Genomic DNA, 23,328 nt, shown 5'->3' with positions numbered 1-23,328 from the left:
GAAGAACTGTAGCCTAGCATTGGCCTAAGGGCTGCGGGAGGAATGTCCATTCCAGTGGGATTATCGAATCTGAACGTGCCGTGATGAGCGGCGCCGTCAGCTTCGCAGGCATTAACATTAATGCGGTCAATAGCCGCAGCTATTGTCGGCGTAAGAAATCCTGATGACACCTTTACACCAGGGGCTGAAGCTGGGCGCGCGATCCCAGTTGTATCGGGGTACAGCAGACGATTCATTGGCGATCTGTTGAGCTAATCAGAGCCGTGTGAAATGCAATCCAAACCGGGTGTTGTGATATTTAATCGTAAATATCATGTACAAATATCTCCCCTCGTTACTTTTCAACTCCACCCAGTTCCACGACGTCACGGTGCGACATGTAGTTGAATGCCATGAAATTTTATGGACTCCGATGCATCAAGTGTGCACAATATTAGCAAAAGCACATACATGAAACGTGCATTGTTACCACTCCCACGGAATCAACGTACTGCAGGTGGAGTTTGGTGCATTCAAGTCATGTATTGACGGATTCAGAATCGACTGAGGGATAAACGGGAACGAGGGCTCATGCAGTAGGGGGAACGGCGATGCCCTATATCGGAGATACGCTCAACTGGGATACATAAACAAGATAGTCTGGTGATACGGACCGCCGTGGAATAGTCAAGATACTTCTTGACATAAAGACACAGGTACGGCTTGGACCGAAGGACCTCCGCGAGAGTCGCATTTATTACCCTATGAGGGAGAGTAATTCATTTCGACACCTTCGATATCCTAGAGGTGCCATACTTTTCATCATCGTACCGGTACCACTGCACAGAAATCACAACGTTCATGTCCATATTAAGCCCCACTAGGTGTTATTGACATACCTCGTCATGATACCGTGCATAGTTCGTGTAATGTCCGGTGTCCATCTGCCCTTCATGATTAACAACGGCGAAGAGCTCATATTCATACATTGATAAGGGTCCCATTTTCGCTCTCCTTCAGTAGTGAAACACGATCTCTAGGTGAGGCTTGAATCGTACAACGGCTTTCAGGATCCATACCGAGATCCTTCATCCTTCATCCCAACCGCATGCGTGGTGAACGGTGACATGTCCAATGTGGCAGGGAATCGAACCGGATGCTCCACCTTTTGTACTGTACTTGAGTTGCCGTTTTGCTTGAAGCGCTGCCAGGAGTTTGGGCACTGCTGCTGTCTTTTGGAATGAAGCTGCTTTGAAAAAGCATACCTTAAACTGGAATGACAGCACAGGAGGAAGTTTTCTCAGGCTGAGGCGCCGAGTGGCGTTCTGAGGTTTGAGAAATCAAAAGGGGCACAGGTTCCAGGTTCTGCAGCTGACCTCCGACTGCTTGTCACATTCTTGGCAGGACGGTTGCTCATTTTCCCCCAACTTTTCCAAACGTGTGTAGCTGAGGCGAAGGATTGATTAGATAGCAAATTAATTTGTCAGAGTTTTTTCGCTCACCGTCGAAGGCATTCATGAAGGGTATCCATACTATGGTCGCCGTCTGATGGCTTGCTTTCCAGCTCCAAATTAAGATCCAGCAATGGGTCAACGACGCTTCTCACACTCCCGCAATTGCCGCACTGAACGTCGCTTTGCAACTCTGCTCCGAACACGGTGTGAATAATGCAGCGGCACTTGAAAGGTGGAAGATCTCCAGTCGATGTTAAATGAATGGCGTTCAGGATAGTAATGAACACTTCATGAGCGTCGTGCTGAGCGTATCCAGCAATACCTGTGTCACTGGATTGGGGCGCTGATGGAGAGTTGGTTTGAGAGGTCGAGGCTATTGCATGCCGCCACAGTGTATAGAGGAATGAGGTTGGAGTTATCCAAGGCGACTCCGACGAATAAATCTACATATTAGAGACATCATCCCTAGTTACTCTGTAATTGTCGTTGCATTATTAGCCGTCACTTGCCTCCGTCAGCAATTTGTCTATCTCACACTCCATACATATGTCTTTCTCGCATAACTGATGTGGGTGTTTATCACTCAAATAATATCTCCGCAACAAAGGTGTGTGAACGAGGACTTGTAATATAACGCTAAGGTAGCAGCTTGCTCCTAGATTCAGAAATCCTTTCCGGCCTGCAAGTGTTCAATGTAAATTCACTACAAAGAATAAGCATGAACTTACCTTGACAACTAAGGCGCGTTGATCTCTGGAGTTTCAACTTCTCCACATTGCTCGGGACCCACGAGTTGTACAACGCTCGACGGGCTCCAGAGCCTGGTCAAGTTATAGCAGTCATCGAGGGGAGACACAGGGCACACTCACTCTGAAACGCAGTGTTCCTAATTTCCACCTCGAAAAGTATGGAAGTTCTACGCTTGTCAAGTTCTTCATGGTAAATTAAATCTTCACAGGCGGTGCAAAAAGTAGCACCGGAATTAACATCAAGTGCTGAATGCGAGGCGGAGTCAATGGCAGTCGTTAAAAAGCGCGGCACGCTTATCCCACCAAAGTCATGACCAGTCTCCTCGAGATGATCCGCAATGTGTCCTTCCTTCCAGCATCCCAAATACATGCACTCCAGACAGACGAATGGGCGATGTAAAGTTTTGGCACATGAGCCACACTGGGGCACAGAATACTTCCAGAACATTAGTTCCAGCCAATCCTATAGGGATGATTGAGCTTGCCTTCCGCTTCACTGGCCTTTCTCCTTCTGACGTCACAAGATCCTTCTTGACCATCATGTTGATACCCCAGCGCACCAGTTTCTCGTATTTGCTCATAAATCTTATATGATTCGAAGCATCGTTGAGCAAGATGACTAGGTGTTCGCACGTCGAATGCAGCTGCATTGGCGGACCTAATTGGGTGTGCGATGTAGTGGGTGCGGACAACAGCATCGATTCTGCGCTTGCCATAGATGTCTCCTCACCCTCAGAGTTAGATGAAGACCCAGAGAACAATTTGTCATCCATCACGGAAGTGAATCGAAGGAACGCTTTGTTTGAAATGTCGGAATGCACAGCCATTCGGGCGTCGAAATCTCAGAAGCGCTGTCACTTATTTGACAATCATGTTGTGCGGGTCTACTACAGAATGTCCTTTCTGTGATGTGTCACCGGACAAGGGGTTTGATATTGTAAATGAGGCAAGTTGTCGCTCCCATTTGGAGGCAGCTCACCGCAATAAGCCAACCCCACCAGTCTGATTACACTCATGTTAGAACCCTGAATATGTAGTGTTCAAAAATCATAGTCCTGCTTCCGCCTTCCATCTGCTCGTAATTCCTAGGAAGCATGTCGGTATGACTTGTTCCTGTGTCCTGACTTAGATCTGGAAACCTACGAATCGTGATACCCAGGAAGCGTGAAAGATTTGGACGCGTCGCACATTCCTTTGGGTGAGAACAGGGTATATCGAGACATATGGTATGATTGACTTCAGGGAGCGCTGGTTTACAAAGTCCAAGATATGCTCGCGTTGGGTGCAGACTCACTGACGCTCCTGGGTGCAACAAGCGATCATAGAAGGTATGTGCCAGCACCTTCGTCGACCAATGCATTGCCGTACTGTGTTCCTAGATTTGGCTTCCATATTCCGCCCTTTACCTCGGTTCAGCACTTACATCTGCATTGCTTCGGCCCGCCCTTCAACTCAACCCTAGCTGATTTGAGATATACGGTGCGAAGTCGGCGTGACGGCAGAAAGGGCATCTCTTGGTTCGCCGAGGTAAACCAGGCAATAGCCACTCTGAATCGTGGAGAGAGGGTGCGAATTTTTTGATAGCTGTAGACACAGTCGCTCTGATATTCTCGTCTGAGCCGAGGCTCGTAATAGCGAAATGTAGATTTTGCGGCACCCGCGTCTCTAAGACTACTACAGAATAAATATGCAACCTCATTGTGTAGTCTCTTCCAAGCGAATGTCAACTAGTGATGGGTGGCCTTAGGTGCTTCGATCTTGTAACCAAGCATTCCTCTTCGTCCAATCATTTCACCAATGTGGAAGATGAAATACGCTTCCAAACCGTATATCCCGATTTTGGCCCATTCGCCTGACTCTAAAACGCTCCTCCAATATCCTGGGCTGGTTGCGCGTTCAAGTATAGTGCGATAAGCGCCAGTATACGTTGACAGGGTAGTGGGGGGGACCAAGGATTCTCGAATGTAAACTTGCTTCAACAGTTCACGTGCAACAGCGAAGTTGTATATCAAAGGCTCCTTGGATACTGTAATGGAAATAAGAGTAGACAGAGGCGCCGTGAAAGGGGGGTAGGAGTAAGCAACCAGTTCTCAACATCTACATTGGTGGATCACGCACCTCCGAGGAACTGCCCCGCTTGGGCTCCAGCGCGTTCACATAAGTGTTTTGCCCCAGCTAATATCTTCTGGGCTGCTCCGAGGGCATTGGATGCAGTATTTTTGGCAGTGTTAGCTGGAGATGATGATGACGAGTTATGGCGGATGGAGGGCTTGGAAAGATTCGAGGCAATATGTGAAGTCCGGGGGAATCGCCGTAAAGCCAGGGGTCGGTACATGTTAGAGTACGATGGGTGTTAGGCTGGCGGGTTTTTAATGGCGATGTGAGGCTTTGGCCGAAGTCTACTGATTCTGTGACCTGTCCGCCCTTGCGAACGTCTCGAAGAAAGGGTGCAACAGGTGGGAAACTTACCGGGAGCCGGTATCTTCCAGCTATCACCTGATCGAAAATCCTTCTCAAAAATTAAAATTCGTTTATCTCTTACATCGGCATTCTCTCAGACGCCTTATGGTATTTGCCGTGCGTTCGGGGGTATACTCTCTTGCACGAATAAGGAGGAAATTAATTTACTGCAGATGTAGAATAAGATATGTATCATTCTATCAGCTCGTCATAGGATCGACGACCAACAGCTGCAAGTATATGAACAAACACCGCGGGGGCCTCCAATTCTCTACTGACTCTTCTTCTTGGCCGCATCTTCGGCCGCCTTGATGGCGGCTGGATCAGTCGAGGGACCGGGCGCTTCCACTAAGAAACCAAGGTGAGCGTCCGAATCAGCATGGTGGGTTAAGTAATACTCACTCCCGAACAGTCCTGGTCCCGCCTTGAAGGGTCTCTTCAGATCTCCGTCTGCCTTCTTCCCAAAAAGATGGATTGCTAATTCTTTAGCCTCGAAAAGGTTCTTCAAACCCATGACAGCCTGAATAAATAACGGCTGGCTGATGTACAAAACAGGGATAAATGTGAGTTTGACTTAAATAGGAGAGTTACCTACGTGTATTTGAGGTAGAGGTGCATGAATGCTAGCATGGCAATGCCCATGTACACACCACGAAGCTATTCAAACCATATAAGAACCACATTAGCAATGCTCGAACAAAAGGCTCTCACAGCTTTGGAAACCTCTGTTAAGTCATAATCCTTCACTGTTGTCTGTACAACTTTCGGGGGTTCTTGAGACTTGAAATCCGTCCATAGTCGGCATAGAGTCAAGAAAGACAAAGGGGAAACTGACAAACTGAGGGGAAGGCTCAACTGTGCCAAGGCTTATCAGCGAGGCACCATACTGTGCAGATGAAGTGTCCATACCGTATTTAAGCACAGCTAAGTCATTCTTTTTTTTGATCTGTTCAAGTCAACCTATGTGTTAGATAATAGACGTCAAAATTAAGGAGACGTACGATAGAAGACACATAAAAGTATATGCCAATGACGAAGAGCTGCACCACAGCATAACCAGCTCGCACGTAGTTGAGGACTTGAAGGTCATCCATCGGTATTTTGCGGGCAACTTGTCTCATCCCATTGAGCCAAGACTCTGAGCGTAAGGACTACCCAATTACCTTGCATTGCCCCAAGAGAGAACATGAGGTTTGACACTGCGGGATTCATGGTGGAGTCGGCAGGAGGAGAAAAATGAACACGTCGCAGGCTTCGCAATCTTTCAAATTGAATCTGTGAGAAGTCTAATAAATAAATGGTAACACGTGGTTGGAAAACAGCAACAACTGCCAGTACTAGTACATACTCTCATCCTTTCAAAAAAAATACAGAAGACACCAACCCGAGAACCTCATCGCAGAAGCAATTTTATTATATATTGATGATCCCCTCATGTATGCTAAGGTGTAACCTGACGGGATTGCACTGCCACGGTATATCGGTAATAAATCTGAACCACCACATTCTTTCAAAAATGGCTTGAGAATTGCATTTTTTTTACACAGGGGCTAATCTCAACGCGGGCGCTTTGTGAGTTAAGCTCCGGCGGGTCTCGACTAGTGAAGGGGAATATTGAAAGATCACGTGCTTCGATTGGACACCATTCAAAAATTTCTGCTCCCGACAAGCGTTGTGGCCCCAGTTTGCCATGGAGGTGGCAATCGCGTCTCCAGGCTCCCAGCTATATTCTGGTCATGACACTATTTTCTTCGACATAAGAACGCAGATCAAGTCTCTGGTGTCCGAATTTCCAAAATCTCATTTTCCTCGTGAGCTTACAACCGACGTGCTCACGACCAACAATGGCGAAATTTTAAATGCTTTGTCGCGTTTGATGGCGGTTCCCTTTCTGACCAGTTACATAGCAAATGCCTTCCGGCCCATTTTACTTGATCTTTGCTCGAGATGGCTCGATTTACCGGAGCTCGTCGATTTAAGCGTGTTCGAGGCTATTGGAGTTGTTATTGGGATCTATGATGAAACCTACCCGTACGTGGCCGAGCCTTCTGCCTGAAATTTTCTCGTGGTGTTGCTGACTAGGGCTATTTCAGTATAATTCTTCGATACCTCAATGGCAGTTTCCAACCTGATGGACCAATTGCGCACGTTATGCGCCATGACGAACTAGCAAAAGCAGAGGGTATCTTAGACAAAACCTTATTAGCGTACTATAGAATTCTTAGGGCAGATGTATGCATCCCCCAGCGTTTCCATTGGCCCCTTTCGTCTCTTGTTACACTCATCGAAACCAAAGAAGCTGCTCCAAGTGTTCGATTTCTCGCCATTCGGTGCTACGCATTGCAAACAGGCATGGCAGAGCGCGAGCGCGAAAGTCTAGAGCATTCGAATCTTGGGGGGTTGGGGAATGTTGATGTCCCTGTAGCGCGCGGCCTGCGCTACGTCGGGGATCAAGTTGAGCCTGATGTCGTTGACGGGTGGAATTTATTTCTTCTTGAAGAACAAAGGATAATCGAGGAACGCGCCAGAACCCTAAACCAAGTCCCTTTCATTGACTCCACAAGTTCGCCCGTTTTACAGTACTCAGACTTGTCACCTCACGTTGTCGGCGTTTCTGGTATACTGCTGCCACGAAGTCAACCGGACGCCTCGACACCCACCAATTTAGTGGAAACACCTACAACGCACTTCGCACTTCGACAGCTTGCTTTGCGATACTCTCAACGGCTTCCGACGCTATTGGTGTCACCCCCCGGCGCGGGCAAAGCTCTCATGATTTCTCACTTTGCGAGAACGATCCATCCTAAGTCACACCGTCAGGTCGTCAGTATCCATCTATCCGATTCATCAATCGATCCTAAGTCCTTGCTGGGTTCATATGTCACCTCAATCAAGCGGCCTGGTGCTTTCGATTGGATCGATGGGCCCATTGTAGCTGCCATGCGCGAGGGGAAATGGCTGGTACTGGAAGATATTGACAGAGCGTCCGACGAAGTGTTGGGAGCAATTATTCCATTGGCTCAGAGTTTAGCTCCAGTCCGGTGTCTTGGGGATCGCGCAACGGTTGACATCCCTGGAAGAGATCGGGTTGTTGCGCATGATGACTTCGCGCTCTTTGCCACACGTTCTGCTAATAATTCCGGGACTCCAACAGAATTTTACACTCCTCGGCCATCTACCTTTTTGGGTTATCAATATTGGTCTGAGGTTCCTATTCCTTCGCCAAGCACAGCTGATCAAGAACTTATCCTTGCGTCACAATTCCCCCGCCTCCGGGGATTCCCTTTGGGCAAATTGGTGTCGACGTACAGTATGATCCATTCGGTTTTGAAGGGGTGTGTCAGTGTCAGAGACGACACTAGCCCTTCATTTCGTGACCTGATGAAGTGGGCGAGGCGGGTTGAAGGCCTGTTTCCGACGATAGAATCGCACCAGATGTCTTGCTTGGACAATATCTGTCAAGTCGATTCTCGTGTTCATCGCGAGCTGTTCATGAGTCCTGCGGTCAAGGAGGCGATCTATCTCGAAGCATACGATATTTTTCTTGGCTCCTCTCCGTTTACAGTCACAAATCATTCATCACCTAAATCCCATATTGCCAAAGTCATATTCGAGCACTTGGACATATCTACAGATAGGCTGGCTTGGCTGCTTGAACATCGTGTTCCTGAGTTACGCGTTGAGAGGAGCGATTCCGATGGGTCTGTGTGCCAGTTTTCAATAGGACGTGCCACTGTTCACTCCCGCGTGGACACATCCATCCAACCTTTGCCTCTATCCGGCTCTCGGCCGTTCGCCCTTCATCGCCCTGCCTTACTACTTCTTGAGAAGCTTTCAATGGCTGTACATTACTCGGAGCCACTCCTTCTTGTTGGAGAGACGGGGACAGGGAAAACGACGGCCGTTCAGTATTTAGCGTCATTGGCCAACCAAACTTTAACCGTGATCAACCTTTCGAATCAGTCAGAGGCTAGCGATTTGATGGGAGGGTTCAAACCTGTGGATGCCCGTGTACCGGCGATGGAACTTCAGTCAAGGTTTTCTCAATTGTTTGACTCCACGTTCGGTTTGGGGAGAAATGCTGAGCACAGCGAGTTTCTGAGGAAGGCCATTGCTGGAAGTAGTGGAAGCGTGTAGTTGCACTTTGGAAGGATGCCCACGTCAAAGCTAAAAGTCGCATTCGTAGGCTGTAAGGAATTTTCTCGACAAATTACCATTGCATTGACATAAGCTGGCTGCGTGCTTCTTTTGAATTAGGGTACTTGAATCTACTCCCATCGTGGCAACCCCAAGGAAAAAGCGGAAGCTTGATGGATCGACTAGTTCTCTGCCGTCTGAAAAGGAATGGGACTTGTTTGTGCAAGATGTATCAATCTTTGAGACTCAACATGTTCTTGCGGCCTCAAAACTAGCATTCGCCTTCATCGAAGGGCCACTGATACGCGCTGTTAGAATGGGACATTGGTGAGTTCGTGCATCAATTAGTTTTATGCTACCTCATCGTTTCACATCAGGGTTTTGCTGGATGAGGTTAATCTGGCGTCCGAAGAAACCCTGGAGGCGCTGGTCCCGCTTTTATCATCAAACGCATCCTCCATCATTCTAGTTGAGAAGGGCACTCTTGAGCCTGTTCCTCGACATCCATCTTTCCGGATTTTTGCCTCGATGAACCCGGCGACTGATGTGGGTAAGAAGAATCTACCACAAAACATACGCTCAAGTTTTACGGAGGTTTGGGTTGCACCGCCTGATGAGGTGAGACCAGCACTCGTGGCAATAGTTGAGCAGTACATCGGGAAAGCCACCACCACCGATCCATCTGCTGTCTTGGATGTCGCAGAATACTACGAATCAGTCAGACGCCTTGCGAGTACTGGCCAGATTGCGGATGGCTCTAACCGCAGACCTCATTTCAGCATGCGGACTCTCGCTCGAGCATTGACCTTCGCGTCGGACGTTGTATCGTCTTTTGGCCTTCGTCGGGCTCTCTGGGAAGGCTGCTGGATGGCCTTCAATATGATCCTTGATGAGCCTAGTTCACTGCTAGTCCAACGATTTGCCGAGACATACCTACTTAATGGAGTGTCAAATAAGCAAGCCCTGCTGGCACATCGTCCATCCCTTCCAGTGCCTTCGAATACCAATTCACAGGACGAGTTTGTTTCCGTCGGGCCCTTCTATTTGCGGCGCGGTCCAGTCCCACCTAGTCAAGATAGTAATTACATACTTACCCCTTCAGTCCAGGATAAGTTGGTTCATCTTGCGCGCATCATCCTAACTCGTCGATTCCCTGTCTTGATAGAAGGCCCTACGTCTGCTGGAAAGACGAGTTCTATAGAGTATTTGGCCAAACGGACAGGACATCGCTTCGTGCGTATCAACAATCATGAGCACACAGATATACAGGAGTACGTCGGGACTTACGTTTCAGACCCTGCCACAGGAAAGCTTGTTTTTCAAGATGGGTTGTTGGTCCGGGCGCTACGGAGAGGAGATTGGATTGTTCTGGATGAGCTGAATCTAGCCCCAACGGATGTGCTGGAGGCTCTCAATCGTCTGTTAGACGATAATCGAGAGCTCTTGGTCGCCGAAACGCAGGAGGTTGTCAAGCCGCATCCAGGCTTCATGCTGTTTGCTACCCAGAATCCAGCAGGTATCTACGGCGGTCGCAAGTTTCTTTCGCGGGCATTCCGGAATCGTTTTTTGGAAGTTCACTTCACTGATGTCCCTCGGGCTGAATTGGAGACCATTCTTCATGAACGCTCCCGCATCGCGCCGTCGTATGCGCAACGAATCGTCGCCGTGTTCACCGAGTTGCAAAAACGTCGCCAAACCAGTCGTGTGTTTGAGAGTAAGGGAGGTTTTGCTACTCTCAGGGACCTGTTTCGGTGGGCCACTCGACAGCCTACATCAGTGCAAGAACTTGCTCTGATTGGGTACATGCTATTGGCGGAACGAACACGAAGGGAAGATGATAAGCTGATGGTCAAAGAAGTCATTGAATCTGTACTGAAGGTTGTTCTTGACCCATCGTCTTTGTACATGGCTCCCGAATCCTCGCGGTTGGGTGTACTCCCGCCGACCTCTGGACTCACTTGGACTTCGTCTCTGCGGAGAGCGTTCATCTTACTGGCTACGGCCCTGAAAAACCATGAGCCTGTTCTGTTGGTTGGGGAGACCGGTTCAGGGAAAACCTCCTTAACTGAATTCATGGCTAGAAGCATGGGTCGCAACCTCATCATGCTTAACTGTCACCAGAACACAGAAGTCGGAGATCTACTTGGTTCACAACGCCCCGTACGTAATCGGGCATTGCTTAGGCAAGAGGCATGTAACGCGGTCCTCGACGTTTTCGAACGGCTTGGAATTGCTGTTGACCACAGTGACTCCCGTGATATCAAAGCATATTCACAGACCCTTTCATCTCTCCTCCGCGATACAAAACATTCTGCTCATTTTGAGGAGCTGCACAAACTACGCCAACAGATCCTGCGCGTGGACTCTCTCTTTGAGTGGGAGAACGGTCCTCTTGTGAAGGCTATGAAGACAGGGAGCGTCTTCCTCATGGACGAAATTTCTTTGGCGGATGACTCCGTCCTCGAGCGTCTGAATAGTGTCCTGGAACCTTCGCGAACGTTGTTACTTGCAGAAAGAGGGGGATTAGATATTGCTGACGTCCAGGTTTCCCCCCAACCCGGGTTCGAGATTGTTGCGACTATGAACCCTGGTGGAGATTATGGAAAAAAGGAACTCTCTCCCGCTCTACGGAACAGATTTACGGAAATATGGGTTCCTCCACTGGATAGTAGGGAGGACAAAGCTGTAATCATTGATTCATCATGGAAGCATTCAGCCTTCCGGTCCTTCACCACGCCCCTGCTTGAGTTCACCGATTGGATTCATCAAGAAATCGGTACAACTGCTGTTGTTGGAATGCGAGATTTGTTGGTGAGCAGTCATTGTCCAGCAGTTGTCTTGTGTCTGATAAGTATTAAGGGTTGGGTGTCTTTTTCGAACACGGTCTTCGAGTCTACTGATGCAGCGATATCGGAAGGCGCCATTTTCGTGAGTCCCAAGCTTATTTTTAAGTGTTATTCTCATTCGGTGTTTGGCAGCATCACGCGGGTCATATGACCGTTCTTGATGGGCTGCGCTCTCTTCCAAGTCTCCAGTCTGTGGGACATAGTTCCATACGTAGGCTGCATGAAAAGGCCACCACTCAACTTCTCGCTCTCGTTCCCCTATCGACTTCGGAAGTGGCTGGTTTAAACAACTTCAATCTGTCCCGCACCGAATCCCGTTTTGCTGTGGGTCCATTCTCTGTTCCTCTTGGTCCGGAGCCAGTGGCACTTCCTCCATTCAGCACAAATGCCTCTACAGCAGGGCTGAATATGATGCGGATATTACGTGCATGCCAGATCCATAAGCCAATTCTGCTAGAGGGGAGTCCCGGTGTAGGAAAGACGAGCCTTATCGCTGCCTTGGCTGCCTTAACTGGCCATCGGCTTTGTCGCATCAATTTGTCCGATCAAACAGATGTAATGGATTTGTTTGGCTCGGACTTGCCAGTGGAAGGTGGTCGCTCGGGAGAATTTGAATGGAAGGATGCTGGATTTCTACGGGCGTTACAACTTGGAGAGTGGGTGTTGCTTGACGAAATGAACTTGGCCCCACAAGCAGTCTTAGAAGGGCTAAACAGCATTCTAGACCACAGAGGAACCGTATTCATACCCGAACTGGGGCGCACCTTCCTCAGACATCCTAGGTTCCGTATATTCGCTGCCCAGAATCCCTTGCATCAAGGGGGAGGAAGAAAAGGCCTGCCGAAGTCCTTCCTGAACCGCTTTATCAAGGTTCATATCCAAGAGTTGGACTCGCAAGACCTTCTCATGATCGCTTCAGAAGCTTGTCCCAAACTACCCTCCCAGCGATTAGCAAAAATGATCGAATTCATTCAAACCTTGCACCGCCAGTCAATATGCGGTGAATTGGGCGTGGAAGGATCCCCTTGGGAATTTAATTTGCGGGATCTCCAGCGGTGGCTAAGCTTGCACGAAAGAAATCCATTCCCTTGCTGTCACGATGTCGCTTTCGAACATGTGGACATCCTGTTCTCCCAACGATTCCGCACCCAGGAGGATCAATCGAGAGTTATGTCTCTGGCCCACGCCATTTTTCCGTTTCCTTCCTTTGACTTGTACCGTCGTCCCGTACTATCCATTGGACCTACGATGGTTCAGATAGGAACCGTTCTCCTTTCGCGCCAGCACGAGCGTCCCTTCAAACCACGACATATTATTCCTCATATGTTACTTCGCCCCTTGCAGGCCGCTGCTGCTTGTATGGACAACGGCTGGTTGCTCATCTTGACTGGTCCTAGTGGATCTGGGAAGACTCTTGTCGCAACAACGCTAGCTGATCTTCGTGGCTCCAGATTACAAACCATTCCTATAAGCGGCTCCATGGATGCCTCAGATCTGATCGGTAGTTTCGAGCAAGTTGATCCCCGGAGACGATTCCGTGCTCTAGCTAACTCAGTCATTGCGGAATTGGAACGCCGCGCAAGTCAGCAACCTTACAAACGTCTGGATGCATTATTCCACTTGCGACGATTCGCCTCCCACTCCAACTTGCCCTTTGAGCCTCCCCATGCGTTCCACACCTTGCGCGACTGCATTGGCGCGCTCACTGATTCAGAAAACAGCACCTTGTTGGATGAGATCAAATCGATGGAGCAAGATTGGCATCAGGCTGGTGCTCTGTTCGAATGGATTGATGGTCCGCTGGTCTCTGCTGTGAGATCGGGTTCGTGGCTACTCTTGGACAATGCAAATTTATGTAATCCTGCAGTCCTTGATCGGCTAAATTCACTCTGCGAAGGCAAAGGTTCACTCGCTCTGACGGAACGGGGCTTGGTGAATGGTGAAATGGAGGTTTTACAACCTCATCCAAATTTCAGGCTGATTATGACAGTTAATCCCTCACGTGGCGAACTTTCCAGAGCCATGCGGAACAGGGGAGTTGAAGTCGCATGTCTTCCTAATGATTCAATCGACAACCCATCGCCGCCTCTCAGCTTAGGAGTTCAGGCTGAGGGTGTGAGAGGCCCCTCTATAGATGACGCTATTTCAGCCCAACTCAACCGCAGAGGATTGGACTTTGGTACGCAAAAAGTGACAAGAGATATCTGGTTCGGTGGAGATGATCACGTCACACGTTGGGGATCAATCAATGCGTACGTAGCCCGCCTACCTCCCTCTCCGTATCGTTCGGAGGCGTTGCTCTTCCATTTGCTCCGTGCCACGTCAGTTCGTGATCGTCTCCGAGTTGTTCGTACTGCTGCATTCTCCCTCTCCGACATGACAAATATCGAGAGAGCCTGGATACGCAATGCCTTACTCAAGCTATTCTCCTCAACGGCGTTTCCCCAGTCACATGCCCATATTCTGAGCTCATCTGAGCTTCTGAATGAGTGGGCGGGGTCTCAGGTATGTCGAGGACGTTTGTTGTTGGCACAATTATATGCATAAATTGTGTATCAAAAGCCCCTAGATCTTCATATTGTCGCACCCCCATCCGGCCTGTCGGTCGCATTCCCTCAGTTCAGGGACATGCTGGAGCTTTTAGTTCGACGCGAAAGTCTCTTTGACAAGGCCGAGTTTTCCGTGTCATCCTTGTATCGTAGCGTCACCTCGTTATCCCCCAATCCCCCTGTTATCAAGCACGGAGTCACCGAGTGGATTTCCCCCCTGTTTCAAGAAGCAAGGCAATGGACCTCTGCTTTCATCTCCGCCTTTAGCAGGGATAAAACTGATTACAGGGTGAGCACGTCTTGTCATCGGTTTGATTGCTATCTGTCTACATCAAGCTACAGGCAGATATCCGTGCGGCTTGCCTCTTCCTCGACCGTCTAGAAAGTCTTGGGAAGGTTAATACAGCGGAAGCTTTCAATTTGACCGCCATTCGCTGCATCGTAGCCTCGATTGCCGAAGTGACACCCATTCAGAGGATTACCCCATCCCTCAGAATCGTAATTGACAATCTACTTCAACTCACCTCTTTGAAGACAGGGCGTTCTATGAAAGCGATATGGAGCGCCTTCCTGCCTGTCTCCATAGTCCCAGCATCCAACACGCAAGCTCTGAACGATCTTGTTTCAAGAACTGAATTGACGAGCGCTGAAGGTTCACGTTTCCTCAATCATGTGGGGCATTGATACTGATCCAGACATAGATTTGAGACGCCGTGCACTGGAGGCATTGTCGCTTTCCACCCTTTTTCAACCAACCTCCAATCAATCAGAGAACTTGACAGCACTGCAACAAGATATCGCCAGCTATGTATGCACGATCCTCAAGGATTCTTGTGTTATTACTGAAGTGCATCCCTTTTCCAGATCTCCAACCACGCCACTTTGGTAAACCGGCCGGCGTTGGATGGTGATACTGTCATGTTCCTGCTGATTCAACTGCGCGTCTTTACAAGAGAAGCAGATCCTCGTGAGGTATGTCCACGCAATGGTAATTTGATTACTCTTCTGAGCGTGCGTCTACCACCAACAGATACGGGATATGATCTCCGTTGCAACATCGACTCCAGGACTTCACCTGCTTCCGCTTACTTATTGGCAACATCTTTTATGGATCCATGAGGATATCCACTCGGGCTTTTCTGACAACAACGCCAAATCAGATCCTGCTTTCTCCATGTTACGCGCCCGAAACGAAAGAGCCATGATATCGATGAATTGGATGAAAATGTGTTGGACTCTTGATGGTGATAAGGGGAAGGTAAGAATTTGATCTTCTGCTTTTTCTGGTGTACATACCCCTGACGTAAAAGCATAGGGCCTGGATGGTCCGGCCGGTTTCCTGAATCCTGTGATTCTCAAGGAAGTTATTGAAGCTACGTGAGTCTAATCTTCATCGCAGTTTCACAGCTCTAAACTTGAGCAGACGTATAGAGGGAGTTACTCTTGGCTACATATCAACATGGAGTGATGCTCTTCACCGCCAGATTTCGTATTGCTTTCAGCATGCACAGGGGCACTCTCGTTCACGTTCTCAACAGCTAGTTTCATTCCTTATCCAATCTCTGTCGTTGGTGTGTCCATTAATGCGCATCAACCGCATTGAAACTCATATTCAATCACCAGATATGCGTCGCACTTCCGGAGGCTTATTCCCCCAGCCAGTTTAAAGCGTTGGCTGCACAGTTATCTCGCGCCGCAGGCGATCCATCTGATTTGAACCTTGAGAGCGTGTGCGCAACTATCCGTGCTGCGGAAGATCGAAATGTAGAAGTTATCATGACGCCCCTTTGTGAAGCATTAGTGAGGTCCAGGGCCTCTTCATCTGCATGGTTTTCCATCGGCAGAGCTTTTGCTGTGTTTTCACTCACAGTCATTCACCTCTACCTACCGGATGCCGTATTGGATCCTTTGGTTGAGATTCGGACTAAGAACGACTGTATTCGGTCAAGCATATCACGACTGAAAACCTGCCTAGACGTTGATGTGCGTCTAGAGCGGATCCTTTCCGACAACTCGTCAAATACGTTCATTGAGGACATCAAGGCTCGTATCAACGACATGTCGGAAAAACTGGCGCCCATTCCCTTGCCAAGGGATCCGGACATTTTGCGTTTGAATCAGCTGTTTGACGAGCTATCACTCTTCACCAGTCACGTACTTCCACGACTCGATTATCTCCTCACCATTCCCGCAGAAGCAACTGACCTCGCAAATAGCGAGTCCTCTGTTCAAGGATTGATCGAAGGGTTTTGCCAAAGGCTGGAGGACGCTTACTCGGATCAAAGGGACATTATTTGGCCCATTGTGTGGGCATTACAACATTGCCGAATTGGCCTGCGGCTCTGCAGAAGACATGTCGCCCTCAAATCAAGCACTGGTTCTCCTGACTCCATCTTCAGGTTCCCATCTATCCATTCAGCTCGCCATTTACGCTTGCTCACAACGCTTCCCGACATCCCGTCCATTTCAAAGTCCGAGATTGCTTTACTGCAAATCTCAGGCATTGTTTTAGAGTTGGCATGTTCAACTCCCGTCCAGGAATGCCGAGAGCGTCTTGGCATCTGTTATGATTATCTCCTCTCCTTATGGCTCAAGGATCGCGAACGCGAACAGCAACAAGCAGCGGAAGCCAGCAGTATATACAAACAAAGACGAATGAGTGGCAGTGGATTTAACGACGCCGAGTTGGAAGAACAGGAGTTTCTTCGACTCTTTCCTACATTTAGCCCGACGGAGGATTGTACAGATACCGCAGCTACTACTCAAAGGTCTACCCCCAATATGCTGGTATCGGGACCGAGCATGCTGAAATTATTACAGCTGCACTTCAATCTCTTTATGCAGCCTTCGATCGGTGCTGTGCACTTCGCGGCTCGTTCCCAATATCAGCAGCATTGCCGAGATGTCGCGTCCCATTTTATGGGTTCTGAGGCTTTCTTCGAGATGCCTGATACTTTGGACCTCCAATCAACTCCTTGGCGGCTATCTTTACTGTCGGACCAGCAGAGCACTACCAGCGTCGAGCCCCGCAGACCCGCGGGCAACTTCTATCGGAATCCTAACATTCAGAAGTCCACAAAGCCATCCCAATCTTATGTGCTCTTCGGGTACGCCTGCTGTCACTTTCGCAGCAGTGGCCGGATCATATGGTTCTCCAACATCTTCTTGGTGATGTAGACCGAATCCTGAGCCTACGCATCCAGAGCCCAGTGGCAATGGTATTGGTGTACCTCGAAGCCTTGATCAGTCACATGGAGGATTGGGAAGAGTATGCCAGCCGAGAGACTTCTCTCAAGCCTTTACAAAACGATTTGATTCGCTTAATAGTTTCATGGCGTCAACTTGAGCTCAATTGTTGGTCCCAACTGCTCGATGCCGAGGCCCAGAATATGAGGGACGGTGTAGCTGAGTGGTGGTTCCGACTGTATGAACTACTGATCCAGGGTCCTTTGAGCATTTGTTCCGGTAGCGATGAACCCCTCAGTGACATCACGGAGCACCTAGCGCGCATATCTCCTTCGTTGGATCAGTTCATGACAGAATGTCCTGTGGGTCAATACGAGATCCGGCTCGACCTCCTTGAATCCTTTTCACGCTACGGTTCTTCAATAATCGATGGACGGCAGTCGCAAAGGGATCAGAGCATGCTCCGTATCATCCGCCACGTTGATTCGCTTGTGCAACACTATCGTCTTTCCGTCTCTGCTGTGGATGCCGAAATTAAGAGGCTTCGGGAGCCCATTGAAAAGGAGATGCGAGACTACATCAAGTTGGCTAGTTGGAAAGATGTCAATATACATGCATTGAAGCAGAGTGCAAGTAGCACACACCGCCATCTTCACCGTTGTATCCGCAAGTTCCGGGACGTCCTTAGAACCCCAGTGCAGTCATCTCTGCTCCCACATGTCTCATTTAATCATCTTATCAGTGGATCCAGTGAGATGATAGACACCCTCCCTGCCAATCAATCGTCTTCTCTTAACCGTATCAATGCATCCACCACCACAACTCATATCCATGGCACCTTATTGAAAAAATTCAAGGATATATTGCATTCGGACATAACGCAAACTGCTTCAACCTGGGCCTGCGCCGCAGCGGATGATTTATCCGCAAGCATTATTTCCGCCTCTCGGGAGCTCTCCGCCTCACCCGTGCCGAAAAACCCTAAGGACAAGGACAAGGAGGTCAAAAATCTGTTCAATCGCAAGAAACGAGCACTGGCAGATTTATTGAAGGAATTGAAGCGCATTGGCACGCCTCAAACGTCCAAGCACCATCTTATCTCGAAACAAAATTCTCGTTTTCGTTTGTTGGACTTGACAATGACTCCCTTTGGGTCGTTGCCTCAGATGAAAGTCCTCTTCGAGAAAAGTGATGACTATTTGCATCGATTGGTCAACAGCCTAGAAACCGCAGGAGATACTTTGGCAAAGCATAACGCGGACGTTCCGACCCGTGATCTTGAACGTCTCCTGTCAAGGGTCGAGACTACATTCTCAATCTCGTTTGAGTTAAGGAACCAGTACGTCAAAATGTCCGTCCTTTGACCACGTTTATTTCAACGTTCCCGCTCTAGATTGGGCACTGTTGGCCATCAGTTTACTCGGCTTTCTGGATTAGTGGACCGCCTCCGACCTTTAACGACGGACAAAGAAACCGTTACACGCATCGGACCTTCAGTAATTCCTGACGTTGAGTGTCTGATGATGAGTCTGGGCGTGCTGTCAAGTGGCCTTCGTGAATCCCTGGAAGTATTGTCGGATATCACCAGCAGAGGTTCAACACCACTCCCTTCACATTCGGTCCAACAACTTCAAGCTCAGCTCGATACAGTAGAGGAACTGCGTGATCAACTTCTTTCTCTCCGCGCAAAAATTTACAGCTCCTTCATTCCTCTTTTACTTCGAAGTAAGTGTTTGAAGTTCTTTCTTCAGACAGCAACTCAACTCGATATAAGGTGAGCAAACGTTGCTGAAGCGAGTCCGGGAACATGTTGCTGCGACAGGAGAAGCTCTCAAGACAGTAATCCATCAAGAGCCAATGATGGACTCCTTTTTGGGTCCCATTCTCAGTAACTTAGAACCCGAGTCACCGGCTCCTTCTGAAGCCAACGTTGTGAGATCTGTGCCTGCTGACGAAATAATTTCATCGCTGTTGGTAATCGTTCAAGGCCTAAGGACTTGGTCCAAGAAAGAGGAGTGGCAGGTTCAGTACGACAGTGATGGTTATTACCATCGCACCACGATGTCATGGCGAACGTTTGGACGAGTTGCCCGTCTTAGCTTCATCGAGTCACAACTGACACTCTTCCTATGCGGCTTGATGCCACAGCATGGAAAATTAAATCCTGTTCCCATAGATCCTATCCTCGAGGTCTTCCCTTTCCTTGACGAATATGTGCGTGTGATGGGAATCATTCTCACAGATTTCGCGCTGTGCTTGAAGTCGTCCTTCAAACTGTGCTACGTCCTGTGTTCATTATTTATGTTCCTTTCCGAGAAAGGATTCTGCAAACCTCCCGAAGAGTCCAGTTCGGATGAGCAGTCAACCGAAGGGGCTCTCGAGGGCACCGGGATAGGCGAAGGATCCGGAGCGAACGACATTAGTCAAGAGATCGAAGACGAGAGCCAAGTAGAAGGATTACTAGGCGAGGACTCTGAACCTCCAGAGGGACTGACTGTCCCGGAATCCGAAAACGCTGTGGAGATGAGTCAAGATCTGGATGCTTCCTTGGAGGACGTCGAAAGAAGTGAAGCTGGAGAAGATGAGGAGTCATCTGACACTACGGAGATTCAGGAACAGATTGATGACGTTGACCCGACAGATCCTCACGCAGTTGACGAGAAGCTGTGGGGAGACAAAAATAACCAGGAGCGCCCTCCCGACGGTGGGATTGACGAGGACAGATCCCCCGATAAAAATGAGCCTTCCGACATCGTACCAAAGCAAAACGATCAGGTCATGGATGAGCGTAATCAACCGCGTGAGGAGCAACCAGAGGATGTAATGAGTCCCGAGGAGGGAGCATCTAGTGACGACCTACCTGATCCCCTTGATGAACAGGACGACAGCGGTGGGGGCGGCAAGCTAGATGAGCATGTTCCAGATGCCGATACCCTCGACTTGCCGGATGATTTGGACTTGGAGCCAAATGCGCAGGAGGACGATTTGCAAATGGACGAGGACACCGACGATGAACACTTGGACCCCTTAGATGGTGACCCGCCGACGGAAAACATCCCACAGCAAGATGACGCGACGATGCATGATGATACGGAGGTGCACAATGAAGAGACACACGCACCAGAGGATGCAGAAGAGCCCCAGAAGGACAGGGATCTTACTACTAATGAAATGGATGAAGACCCGCTCCACTCATCCACAGATGCTTCGAAACCCGAGAACCCAAGCGACGAGGGAGTGGCTGACGATAAAGTAAAACCCGATGGTGGAGACTTGTCATCCAATGAGCCGTCCGCGCCCTCATCCCACCCGAATGGAGCACCCCAAACTGGTGAACGCCAGGACATGGATCGCACTGGCTCATCTCATGGGTAAGCCAACCCCCGTGACGGTCTAGCCCTCCCTTGATGACATGATTCTGTCCAGCCTTGAAGAACACATTGAGGATAACCCAGCGGATTCACAACGAGATGGTGCAGAAATGGATCTCCCTAAGGGCATGCGAGATCCCCCGCCCTCTTCTGACCCCACTTCATTTATCCCGAATCCATTGCGCGACCTGGGGGATGCGGTGCGGGAGATTAGACGGCGTCTCGAGTCCATTCTCCCTCCTTCAGAGCATACACCTAAGGACATGCCCTCAGACCCTGAACAGGTTGAGTACACCAATACAGATGAAGATCAGGATATGCAAGCATTGGGCCCTCGGGATGACGGAGAGGCGTCACGGCTTCATGAACTGAAGATCATCGAGGATGAACGACAGACTTCTCCCTTGCTGGAAATGGAAGATGTGGCACCGACGGAACCAACACCCCTAGTCAAACCGGCCACGTCGGTCCTTGAGTCTCCACAGGATATGATGGACGATGATACCGAGCCAAACGGCCCGCCGAGTAACGGTGGTGCATCTCAGAATACTGGTCGCCGCGATGACATTTCGGCGGAGGAATCTATACCCCCAGACGATACCGAAGTCGAGTTCAAACTTCGCGCCTGGCAGACATCTGGACGTCCAGAGGGAGATATCAATGGACTTTGGAGAGCTTATGAATCACTCACACAAGACCTCGCACACTCACTTTGTGAGCAACTGCGTTTGATATTAGAACCGACGCTCGCAACCCGGCTGAAGGGTGATTATCGAACTGGCAAAAGGCTGAACATGAAAAAAATCATCCCTTATATCGCATCCGAGTTCTCAAAGGACAAAATTTGGCTGCGTCGTACCCGTCCCAGCAAGCGAGAGTACCAGATTCTACTTGCCCTGGATGATTCCAAGTCAATGCGCGAGGGACGGGCTAGCCATCTGGCGTTCGGCACCATTGCTCTCATTATACGTGCCCTCGAAAGACTCGAATCCGGGGAGGTCTCTGTTGTGAAATTTGGAAGGGACGTCGAGGTGGTACGAGGTTTTGACTCGTCCACCTCGGGCTCATTCGGTGACCAAGACGGTGCCAGGATATTATCCAGCTTCGCTTTCTCCCAACCCGCAACCAATGTATTATCCCTCATTGACCGCAGTCTCGCCCTCTTATCGGAAGCACGGAATCGTCGCTCGTCTTCATCAGCCGATCTTTGGCAGTTGCAACTGATCATCTCAGACGGAATCTGCGACAATCACGACCGGTTACACGCAATCCTACGCAAAGCCTCCGAAGAACGAGTGCTCATTGTGTTTGTGGTGGTTGATGGGCTCAATGATCACTCGAGCTCCATCATGACAATGAAGCAAGCCACTTACGCCCGTTCCCCAAACGGAAAGCTGGATATACAAACTCGCAACTACATGGACACCTTTCCGTTTGAGTACTTTATCGTGTTGAGGAACATCGAAATGCTTCCTGATATATTGTCAACCACATTAAAGCAGTTTTTCGAGCGCGCCTCGGAAGACTAGTGATGATTTTTGGATTATTTTTCGAAGACTTGATCTAATGTATCTACATATTCACAAATACCGGCCATAATTAATGCACAGATAAGAGAAAAAAGGCGTGTTCGATCTGGTGTGTACACCCACGCATACCAATCACTGGCCGTGACGGAGAACGCGACATGCGAGGACATTGTGGGGGGTGGGCCCGGGGACCTGACTAAACTCCGTATGCCTGCATGAGGGGTTGCAACGCGATGACTCCAGATTGATACCATGGAAGTCCGAAGCATTAATGCATGCATGGGGTGATGAATATCAAAAATTGCCATGCATGCCGGCCGCGTCCGACTATTTCGCGTCGATTCACATTCTATTACATACTCTAATGATCTCGCTGGCCCTGGGTGTGGTTAATTCCTCCCTACATCCATCTCCCAAGAGTACGCTACCTTCTTTCACATGTCCTTCCTGCTCTACGGCCAAAGCAGGATGTGTTCTATCACCCCAGCTGCCGTCTTATAGCTTAGGTCACAATGTGCGCTGTGTCTCAGCCTGCATGCACGACGTCAAGTGTTCATCTATCATTAATGAGCTTGAAAATACACTGGTATATTTAATTAGGCGTTGTGTGTTGAATCCTATATAGGCAGGATCCCAGCCTCTATCAGTTGAATCCCTACTCATATATAGTCATAATCTTTTGACCCAATTCGCCTTTGATAGGGAACGAAGGATTGAGGAGGGATTTCTAATTCCTTTATGTAAAATCAGCTTTGCTCTGAGACTTACGCCTCACAAATTCCCCTCTTTACTAGACTCTGCACCGGCGTAGCGTTATTAGTAAATTTCTGACCGGACATTACGTGTTCCTATTGCAGACTCAGTGATGCTGTGACGTCATGAGCTTCTGATTTATCGCCAGTCATTGCTGTGCTCATTATGAGCACCGATCATTCCAGCCTCATACATGCGGCACCTTCGATGGGCGTGATAGTTCTATATGGAGGTGGATAGAGAATCCCCTCGACGGGATAGCCGCATCAACATGGTCGATTCACAGGGAGGTGGGCTCGGGGACTGCCGTCAACT

At 49.2% G+C, this 23,328-nt stretch overlaps 5 protein-coding genes across 5 annotated transcripts; 2 read left to right on the top strand and 3 right to left on the bottom strand.

The window, feature by feature from the left end:
- Positions 1-315: 315 nt before the first annotated feature.
- On the bottom strand, positions 316-2,996 carry EI90DRAFT_3035339 (uncharacterized protein). Its single transcript, XM_039058607.1, has 14 exons — positions 2,896-2,996; positions 2,668-2,840; positions 2,486-2,618; positions 2,303-2,428; positions 2,162-2,254; positions 1,943-2,112; positions 1,482-1,876; positions 1,356-1,425; positions 1,245-1,304; positions 1,059-1,183; positions 879-993; positions 796-818; positions 654-741; positions 316-595 (listed from the first exon to the last, which is right to left on the bottom strand). Exons 2-14 carry the CDS (start codon positions 2,830-2,832, stop codon positions 569-571), a joined length of 1,590 nt encoding a protein of 529 aa, XP_038921739.1. The 5' UTR covers positions 2,833-2,840; positions 2,896-2,996; the 3' UTR covers positions 316-568.
- Positions 2,997-3,010: 14 nt separating this feature from the next.
- On the top strand, positions 3,011-3,889 carry EI90DRAFT_3035334 (HIT-like protein). The gene is made up of 5 exons (XM_039058606.1): positions 3,011-3,128; positions 3,204-3,282; positions 3,342-3,380; positions 3,444-3,510; positions 3,562-3,889. The coding sequence occupies exons 1-5, from the start codon at positions 3,054-3,056 to the stop codon at positions 3,761-3,763; spliced, it is 462 nt and encodes a 153-aa protein (XP_038921738.1). The 5' UTR covers positions 3,011-3,053; the 3' UTR covers positions 3,764-3,889.
- Positions 3,890-3,909: 20 nt separating this feature from the next.
- Positions 3,910-4,517, bottom strand: EI90DRAFT_3012264 (uncharacterized protein; the record flags this gene model as incomplete). Its single annotated transcript, XM_039056552.1, has 2 exons — positions 3,910-4,208; positions 4,301-4,517. 2 exons carry the CDS (start codon positions 4,515-4,517, stop codon positions 3,910-3,912), a joined length of 516 nt encoding a protein of 171 aa, XP_038921737.1.
- A 396-nt stretch (positions 4,518-4,913) lies between these two features.
- EI90DRAFT_3143840 (uncharacterized protein) lies at positions 4,914-5,854 on the bottom strand (the record flags this gene model as incomplete). The annotated part of the gene is made up of 8 exons (XM_039065062.1): positions 4,914-4,990; positions 5,045-5,181; positions 5,238-5,299; positions 5,354-5,422; positions 5,478-5,497; positions 5,552-5,588; positions 5,644-5,753; positions 5,806-5,854. The coding sequence occupies 8 exons, from the start codon at positions 5,852-5,854 to the stop codon at positions 4,914-4,916; spliced, it is 561 nt and encodes a 186-aa protein (XP_038921736.1).
- Positions 5,855-6,332: 478 nt separating this feature from the next.
- On the top strand, positions 6,333-22,260 carry EI90DRAFT_3012262 (uncharacterized protein; the record flags this gene model as incomplete). The annotated part of the gene is made up of 20 exons (XM_039056551.1): positions 6,333-6,453; positions 6,550-6,673; positions 6,736-8,775; positions 8,900-9,106; positions 9,157-11,590; positions 11,639-11,707; positions 11,758-14,130; positions 14,188-14,463; positions 14,511-14,826; positions 14,876-14,982; positions 15,039-15,146; positions 15,205-15,432; positions 15,490-15,551; positions 15,574-15,745; positions 15,798-17,270; positions 17,306-18,699; positions 18,754-19,085; positions 19,112-19,134; positions 19,155-20,731; positions 20,787-22,260. The coding sequence occupies 20 exons, from the start codon at positions 6,333-6,335 to the stop codon at positions 22,258-22,260; spliced, it is 14,910 nt and encodes a 4,969-aa protein (XP_038921735.1).
- Positions 22,261-23,328: the final 1,068 nt, after the last annotated feature.

This window comes from Cantharellus anzutake (assembly GCF_015039405.1).
Source record: "Cantharellus anzutake strain C23 chromosome Unknown EI90scaffold_5, whole genome shotgun sequence".
In the NCBI taxonomy this organism is placed as follows: Eukaryota; Fungi; Basidiomycota; class Agaricomycetes; order Cantharellales; family Hydnaceae; genus Cantharellus; species Cantharellus anzutake.
The sequence above is the reverse complement of the archived record's forward strand: the minus strand, read 5'-3'. Positions and strand labels throughout refer to the sequence as shown.